At 44.0% G+C, this 8,888-nt stretch overlaps 1 protein-coding gene across 1 annotated transcript; it reads right to left on the bottom strand.

Moving 5' to 3' along the window:
- Positions 1–231: 231 nt before the first annotated feature.
- Positions 232–8,615, bottom strand: LOC118322645 (coiled-coil domain-containing protein 134-like). Its single transcript, XM_035654377.1, has 7 exons — positions 8,318–8,615; positions 4,762–4,916; positions 4,451–4,572; positions 3,509–3,593; positions 2,914–3,095; positions 1,722–1,793; positions 232–1,488 (listed from the first exon to the last, which is right to left on the bottom strand). The coding sequence occupies exons 2-7, from the start codon at positions 4,862–4,864 to the stop codon at positions 1,363–1,365; spliced, it is 690 nt and encodes a 229-aa protein (XP_035510270.1). The 5' UTR covers positions 4,865–4,916; positions 8,318–8,615; the 3' UTR covers positions 232–1,362.
- Positions 8,616–8,888: the final 273 nt, after the last annotated feature.

The following is an 8,888-nucleotide window of genomic DNA, read 5'->3' as shown; positions in this document are numbered from 1 at the left end:
ACAAACAGACACACACACAAACAGAGACAGACAGACAGACAGACACACACACACAAACAGAGACAGACAGACAGACACAAACACACACACACACAAACAAACACAAACAGAGAAAGACAGACACACACACACAAACAAACACAAACAGAGAAAGACAGACACACACACACACACACAGAGACAGACAGACAGACACTGCAGGAATATGACAAACATCTGTTTTTGTACATATCAGTCACTTTATTTCATTAAATTTGATAACAAAATGGCTTGTTCATTCTGCAGCAATGATATTCTTTCTCTGAATATACATATAGTTTTATAACAGTCGTAATACTATTTCAGAATTACATCAATCTCAATTCCATAGATCTAACCCATTAAAATATTTCAAAGTCCATAAAAGATAAAAAAGAAAAAGACTAAAACAAAAAAAACAAAATATTTAACACAGAAACAGGTTCATATATTGTATTTCTGGGTGAGAGATTCTTCCAACAAGATAAAATAATTCTTACTAACTAAGTGAAACAACTACACAGAGAGATGGGCAAAAAATGTCAAAGGAAAGTTCACAGATGATCCCATTGAATGGTGATAAAATAAGAATTGTTCAAAAATACATACAAAAAAGGAACTAATTCATATACCATTATATTACCCTTTGGGGAAACAAAACATAGGATTCTTCCTTCAAAGTTTCAGCAGCAATAAAAACTTAATCTGCCTATTCACAAACATCCCTCTGGAAATCTCTCTAATAAAGCTCAGCTCGAGCAAAAAAAAGGAAACAAAAATGAAATTGTATTCCATCATCAATTCAAGCTTAACCTAACCAGAAACAGGCCAAATTGAATGAGGTGAGGTCAAATCTATATTTGGCAACCACATGTAATTGAAGCATATGGGTTTTAAACACATTAAATCTAGACCAGACACAATACAGTGGGGTTCTGCAAAGTTGTGAAGCAAATGTATTATACTAAAATGAATTATATTCCAAAGTACAGTTATGTAATACTCAAGTTATCAAAAATGAGTTTCCCTTATCAACTCCTATTCCGAGATGTCTTTTACCTCTTACACAACGCTAGATTTTCCAATTATAAATCGCTGTAGATGTACAGCAATTCAGGCTTTTGCCAGAAACTGACAAACCTCCACTTCACTTTTTTTTTGAGTCAGTTTGAGGTTTCCACTCGTTTTCGACAGAGCACCTGGCTTTTGTACAAGTGATGACAGCTTTGATTTCCTGCACTGTCGTCGGAGTCTACAAGTCAAGCCACCCCTTGTGGACTGTGCGTATGCTCCATCCTTCCTCTTCCCTCTCCTCTGCTCTACCACAAGCACTGAGGGGCAGCGCTATAGCTCGGTGCGGGAGCGGGAGATGCGAGGGCCTTTCCTGATTTCTTTCCTCTTCTCTTCTTTCCTCCTCCTCTTCTCCTCCTCCCTCAGGATCTTCTGGAAAGCCTCGGCAGTGTGAAGCACCTGAAGCAGATGGGAAAAGGCGGGAGAGGCGGATTTTTATCGAGGCTATGTGGGAGATGATGCTATTTTAGGGACAGTATGATAGAGCAAAGATGTGTCCGTGTTACTATTGTTACTGGTTGTGAAGGTGTAAGCAGCAGGTCCCGAGGGTGTTAGAAGATGGTTACCAGGTGAGTACTAGTGGTAACTAGGGGCTGGCAGAGTGTGGACTAACATGTATGCATCTTACTCACATCGTCTCTCTCTGTGCGGTACGGGTTTATAAAGTCTGGGGCTTTCTCTGTTATTCCCAGCTCCTGTGACATCTGAGAGATGAGCAGAATAGACAGATGACAAAGACAAGAAAAGAGAGGGGGCAAATTATGATTTCTTCAAAAGAGATAAGGAATGAAAATGAGATACTGTCATCACTTATTCCACAGCTAAAAAGCAATTTGATGCAATTTGGCGAGCAGTTGCAGTATTATATCTTATTTTTTCGTTTTCATTTTCTCGTTATGGCTTCCGACACTAGGAGCCACACGGACCGGGGGAGGGGGTTCAGAAGCCAAGAGCACGGTTACTAAGGCACAAGTGAGGGCTGGATGCACACTTTCAGGGCGCTAACTGCTGCTGCTTGGAGTCTCAGAATTAATCCACTATATAATCCTCTTGGCACATTGCTAAGGTCACAGATTAATCCTGAAATAGTTTAGTTCATTAACCCACACATTAAAAGGGGGAATACCATTCTATCTGCTTTGCTCTTTTAGGTTTCAAAGGCCACATTACACCATGGACAAATTTGATGACAAATGACACATTTTGCAGTGATGACAGAAAGGTATTAGCTGACACTGAGGATGTATTGTACACTGACATGACATACAGATTTCAGTAAAATCTCCATATTATATACTGTAAGACCTGAACCAGTGTGCGATATTGAACTGTTTTATTGCAGTGCTTCCCACATTCTCACTATACTCTCCTGCAGAGAAAGGGATTCAATTCACTGTGCACTTGTACTGAATGCTGCATCTAGACTTCACAATACGGCTATAATTGTTCAATCCAACAATGATGCGGTTCGTTTCTTTCAGCAAAAAGTTGATGCATCATCATATATCACATTTTTCTCACGTCTCAAATGTACAGAGAATTCCAAAAAGAAACTAAACTGAATCAGTCATCAGTATTAAAACCCATGGAAACCGTACACCCTAAAATGACCAATTTCCATTTTCAATAGCTAAGCAACAACTCCCTCTTTTTCTGTTTAGCCCTACAGAATGCAGATCTCACAAATATTTTCTAAATTCAGCCAGTGAAATAGTCAAACTCAGGGCTGCAGTTACACCCTTACTGCAGAGGATATCCGTGGATAGTGACAGTACTGTTATCGACAGGTAACATTAGCTACAGTAGGTGATTGTCTGGTCTTACAAGTGTGAGGACGTGCTGGTGGGCTCCTCCTGTGAAAACCCCTGTCTGGTTACAGAAGTTCAGCCCCCAGCGCAGCAGGCCTCCCCAGTCAGAGTTCCGGTCGTAGTAGTGGTGGACAATGCGTGGGAAACGCAACGCCACGTCGCCAAAAAATGCTGTATTCTCCACCACATGGGAGTAAGCTGCAGATATTTATAGAGACAGAAGAGAAAAGGTAGGTTAATAAGAAGAAATAAGACAGTGGGGGAGCTTTTTTTTTTCTTATTTTGAAGATATATTGGTGGTGACAAAACAAAAATGCATGACCAAACATGCTGATAAATGTAACAGAGAATGAGTGCAGCTCAAGCAATGGTTGATTTTGTTCAGGGTAGTGGCAGTGATGGGGTTGAATAACAATGATTGTATTTGTGATATTCAGACAGACATTAAAGAGAAAGCTCATATTATTGGCACTGGCTGGCACCAGAAGAGGATAAGCATGAGAGGAAGACTGACAGGTGGAGAATATAGAACAACAAGACAAATAAGTGGTGGAGACAGAATCAGAGTGTGAAAGACACACTAGAGGTGCTGTTAAATATAAGAGACAGACCTTCTTTGATCTTATCGTCCATTGGGAAAGGGTCGTCAGGCTGCATATTGGCTGCAACCAGGACTTGTCTGGAGTCCTCTAACACCTTAAGAACGAGAAAAATGGCTCAATACCCAGGTTTATTTACATTACACTACAGTATGTGCTGTGGATTCCAGTTGCAAGGTGCATTCCTATCACAACATTTTTACACACCACTTTCACTGCTCAGATCGGACCATGCAGTCAATCTGATAAACAAAACTTTACGGTGGACTCCATTAGGGCAAGCAACGGGTGGCCAGAAAAACAGGTTTTGCAGAAAGAAGTGGTTTATAATAAGATAATAAAGTTAAACAGGGAACTGGGAATCACTGTACACACACACACACATCTTTTTCACAGTCATATTGTGGTTAAAATACACCAAAGACACCAAATCAGATTAGAATCAGTGCAGCATCTATGGGGATTGCATATGAAAGAGATTTAAGCACTCTCTCTCTCTCAGACACACACAGTGCTATAGAGATGCTGACAATGTATTTCAGCCACTGAAGGTTGACTAGGCTAGTTGCCCTTGAGAGGTACACAGATGCATTGATAACTATCCCCTGGGAAATTGATGCATACTGTAAAGCGAAGCTCAAAGCTTAGTGCGAGTGAATGGCACTCCAAGCAGCTGAGTCTAAATTAACATTCAAATGAATGCCAGGAAACATGCTGATGAATGTAATCATTGGATTTGAAGCTTTTGATTCTGTGTCGGGCTGCGAACCTTCTTATCCTCCAATCTGCCGAGAAGGTTGAGGTCTTAGAATGAACTGTTGCTGCTGTTGTTTTGTTTTATACTAGTGGCCTTGTTTTTGCAGCAGCCCACAGACTATGTGAGAATATGATGTGAGTGCACACACACACACACAAACACACACCCACACACAAACACACGCACACACACCCTACCTTGAAGAGTCCTTTGAGCATGATGTCTATGATCTTGTACTGCTGATTGATGTCGTTCAGCTCTACCAGATTCTTGAGCGCGTTCAGCTGATCTTTCCTCTTGGTCTCAAACAGTCGCTTGTCTGATAAGAGGAGGTCAGGAGGACACGCACACACTCCATATGGGCATAATTCACACAAATGCTCAATCATGCACCCATCTGGCACATTTAAAAGGCACAGAAACGTATTCATGTGCATGCACAAGCTGACATCCAGAGACACGGCTGTGCATCTGGCAGCGGCTCTGCACGCTAACAGCAGAAGGATACAGATCTCCAGGTTGGAGTCATGTCTCGGCCTGTGTGTGTCCGAGTCCGCCCAGCTGAGGGTGGCAGCGGCGAGTGCCAGGACCACCGCACACACGCTCCGCATGATCAGCAGGGGTCGGCAGAGAGGCGCTCTTCTGAACACAGAGACGACCGGGCTAGAGAGGTACATCACATTGTTAGACAGTGACACATTTGGCAGAGCTGTGTGATTTCAGTTTGTTGCGTCTCCTCAAAACATTCTCTGACGACTGTCGTGCTTAACACATTTTCTTTTGATACAGAGATTTCACTTTCATCTGAAATAGCTTTCTTATTCATGAAGCCATTTTTCTCCTTGCAAAGCTGCTGGAAAGACTCTCTCTCTCTCTCCTGTGATACTTTTGGAATATGCAAAATAGAGAGACATGCTGAGAATAAGTGGTCAATATGTAACACTGGAAGGTAGCCGACATTTGAAGAGAGGCTCCTTATGTTCCTTTTAAAGAGACATCTGACGTCTGGCACTTGTATAATCCCCAGAGGAAACTTTTTACAATCTCTGTACCAGACTCCCTCCCTGCTCCTCCTCTCCCTTATCCCCCTGGTCTCTCTATCTGAAGCGCTGGTCTTCTTCAACATTCTCATCCTGTAACAATGTCCTTTCCCGGAGAAGCTTTTTATACATTTGAAAGGGAGGAGGGGGGGTGAAAGTGAGAAAATAAATACAACAGCTAAAAATAGAGCCTCATCAAATGAAAATGTGATGAGAGACAAATTTTTAAGAAAACATTAGCAGAAAACAGAAGTAACTGGAGGGAGAAGACAGTGTTGATGAAAAGCTACAAGAGATAATTCACATAATTCATGCATAATTTAACATGAGCCCCATCAATGAAACCATCAGAGGGGTATGGGGCTTTGGATAGGAGGTGTGAGGCATGCAGGGAGCATCAGATTGTAGCAGGAGGAATAAGACTGGAGGCAAGAGACAAACTGAGGGGCGTCGAGGCTTGTGGAGGAGGGTGGTGGTGGTGTAGGACTGCGAAGGCGAGACCCCGCGGGAAACAACAGCTTTCCTGGTGAATATTTCATCCAACTTTGCTGAGATGCAGCGGTAAAACGGAGAGACGCACAGATAGGAGCGCGAGTGCAAGATAGAGGAGGAGTGCGAGGCTGTGCGGGAGGATAATGAGCACCAGGGACTTGATTTTGCACTGACAGAATTAATCTTCACAAGCTCGACTGATGATTTTCTAGAATCTGAAGGGCTAGGAAGTGAGCAAACGTCTCAAGGCGTGAATATTAATTCAGACTGAATGAGCCCCCTTTAAAGATATCACTCAAATCAGCGGGGAAAAGCATGTGCTTCAAGAAATACACTAACCCTCTTCAGAGTGCTATCATTCTGTTGTACAACAGCCGTGCTTTTTACGGCACACATCCTGACAACAGCGAGTCCAGGAAATCTTAAAGTAGATCTCAAGATATTATTGTGGATCTGCCAATACGACTGTACCGAAAAAGAAAGCTGACAAACTCCCTTTTCATTGCAGCTACTTTTGGCTCTAAGTGCTGCTCTCTGTGGTCTGGAGCCTATTATTTAAAAATAAAAGCGTAGGACAACTTTTTTTTCTTACAGAGTCAGCAGAAACAAGTGTTCCCGAAGACAGCTGAGTGAAGACAATGTTCGATTAAGGCCAATTTGTGCATTCTGAGAACATCTTTTGGGTAGCTTCCCAGCTTTCTGAGAAACGCCGCACTAAATATCCTTAAGTGCTGCTAGAAAGCCTCAATATTTCTAGATAACAGCCAAGGAAAAGGGGCCTTGTCTCCCCCGTGGCAGCGGCTCGTCGGATTATTTGATGTTCCTGTGTGCTTCCGAGCAGCCAGCCATGTAGCTCTGACAGAAATTTATGAGCAAAAAGGTTATCGCCAGCGGCACAATTGAATGCAGTCAACACATACATCCAGCAGCTGTTAACGTTTCCGCGCAATAGGGCAAAGTGCTGAGACTTTAAGAAGTAGTGTAAGATGGACATTAAGAGTGGATCCATCATCTCTAATGTGGCACAGGCAGCGGAGAAATGAGAGCCTAAATGCATCCATTAACTATAAGCAGGCAACCCTGATTACACAGGATGGTCAATTTAGAAAATCAAAAAGTTGTAGGAGAATCTACCGGCACTCATGTTTTGAGATCAGTTTACACTTGGCACTACAGTTTTAACCGGGAGCTGGGCATCTTTGACTGATAAACTGCTAACATAAAATCCACCAGGGTGATTTCTGCCTGTGGTCCTAACAGCAGCGAGGAGATCATGCCCCTACTACATATACTGTGCATCATATTGTAGGACCGTTAATGCAACACAGCTGCAAGAAATGTGCTTTCACATTCACACCGGATGGATTTCCCTCCAGCCGACGCACTGATGTTATCAACTATCCAAGGCGGGAGGGCCGGCCTCAGATCTGGTGTGTCAATGTGGCACTCAGATTGGGTGAGGTGTGTCCGCCGCGGGGAGGTCTGAAGGCAGAGTAGTTCTCGCTGAAGCTGTGTAAACCCACGTATATCTCTCGGCCGGAGGAGATTTTCCTCCCCTGCCAACAACAATCTCCTGTGGCAGAGAGGCTCAAGTTTGATTTCTTGTGTGGGAGATTCAGGTTCCAGTTTTGTCAGATAAGTAGGCAACCACATCTAATCATACAACAGACCCCTGAAGGCATCTCCACTCTGAGTCTGAACTGCCTGTGGTGTGAAAACATGCACCTGATACTCTGCAATGCCAATTGCTCTAAAAATCACAAGAAAAAAGAAAACATCCTGCATATAATCTCCAATCAACAGCGGGAAGCAGTCCACACTGTCAACCAACCAACTGTGTGACATTCATTTCAAGAGGCAAAACCGACCCTTGAGGTGGAAGAAGCTCCTGAGAGGATGGAACAAGCAAGATGCCTATCAGGCAGCTGGGCGTGCAGCAGGAGTGGATCCAGATTCCCCTCAGGCTGCCAGCCTGCTGTGGGAGGTTTGAGGTTCAAGGACTGACACATCATCTCTCCCTCTCTCTCTGCTCGCATCTGTGAGGCTCTCCCTTGGTTATCATTCATGCAGAGGCACGGACATGCGTAATGGTGATGATGATGATGGCAGAGTCTGGATAAAGACTGTCATGTGGACCATCAATTACAGATGGCTTAATTGATTGCATGTCCCCTACCTGACCCACGTTCCCATCAGCCGCGCGACTGTCTGCGGGCGGTAATTAAGAGTGCATTTGTTTAATTTCCAGCCGATAATTACACGTTTATATTGAGGCTGTGATGTAAGATCACATCTATTGGTGACATACAACAACTCCGCATTAATACACCGCAATTATTTCAGCAAGGGTTCCTCAACGGGTGCGCTTTTAGGGGAATTAACCAAGTATATGAAGTCGCTCCTCGACAAACCGATCCCGCCTGTCATCGCAGCTGTATGCCGGATCCAGCGGTCGACGGCGGCGGCCAGCACCGGAGATCCAGCCGATAAAGCGCCGGGCATTACAGCCACAAAACTCAGCGGATCACTCACCGTGTTGTAGCGAGAGACGGCGGCGCCACACGGCAGCGATTATTGGTCAGCGTTTGTGCTCCAAAGTAGTGCAGTTTAACCTCTTTCTCTCCGTACGAGATGTTTAAGGTCAGCTCGCCGACGGAGCGGGGACGGGACAGTCGGTGCGCCCCGCTGGATCCTCAGGTGACAGCTGCTCGAAGGTGGAGGTGTTCATTTACATGCGGCTCTCGCTGCTCCACTCCGTCAGCGCCACGATCGCACCGGCTGGCTTCGGACGAATGACAGGCAGCCAGCGGGCGCTGGAGCACGGAGGAGGATGTTGTTTCCGCACGGAGGGTTTAAAGAGAGACACCGCCACAGCGAAGCGAGCGTGGGGTGCGTTCCGTTTCCCTCATGTGTTTCCTCTGAAGTGCTTTAGGGCTCACAGATTTTCCTATAAAACCATAAATAGTTTTTTTTTAATTCATTTTTGTTTTCAAATTTTGCTTTAGCATATTTTATTCATTTTTTTAAGAACAATGTTTTTTTTGTTTTTTTTTAAACAGATACATATGAGAAACCCCAAACCCCCCCCCCCCCCCAAAAAAAA

The sequence above is a fragment of the Morone saxatilis genome, unplaced genomic scaffold (assembly GCF_004916995.1).
Source record: "Morone saxatilis isolate NCDOM2014 unplaced genomic scaffold, NCSU_SB_2.0 Contig14, whole genome shotgun sequence".
NCBI lineage: Eukaryota > Metazoa > Chordata > Actinopteri > Moronidae > Morone > Morone saxatilis.
Note: the sequence above shows the minus strand (reverse complement) of the source record. Positions and strands in the feature narration are given on the sequence as shown.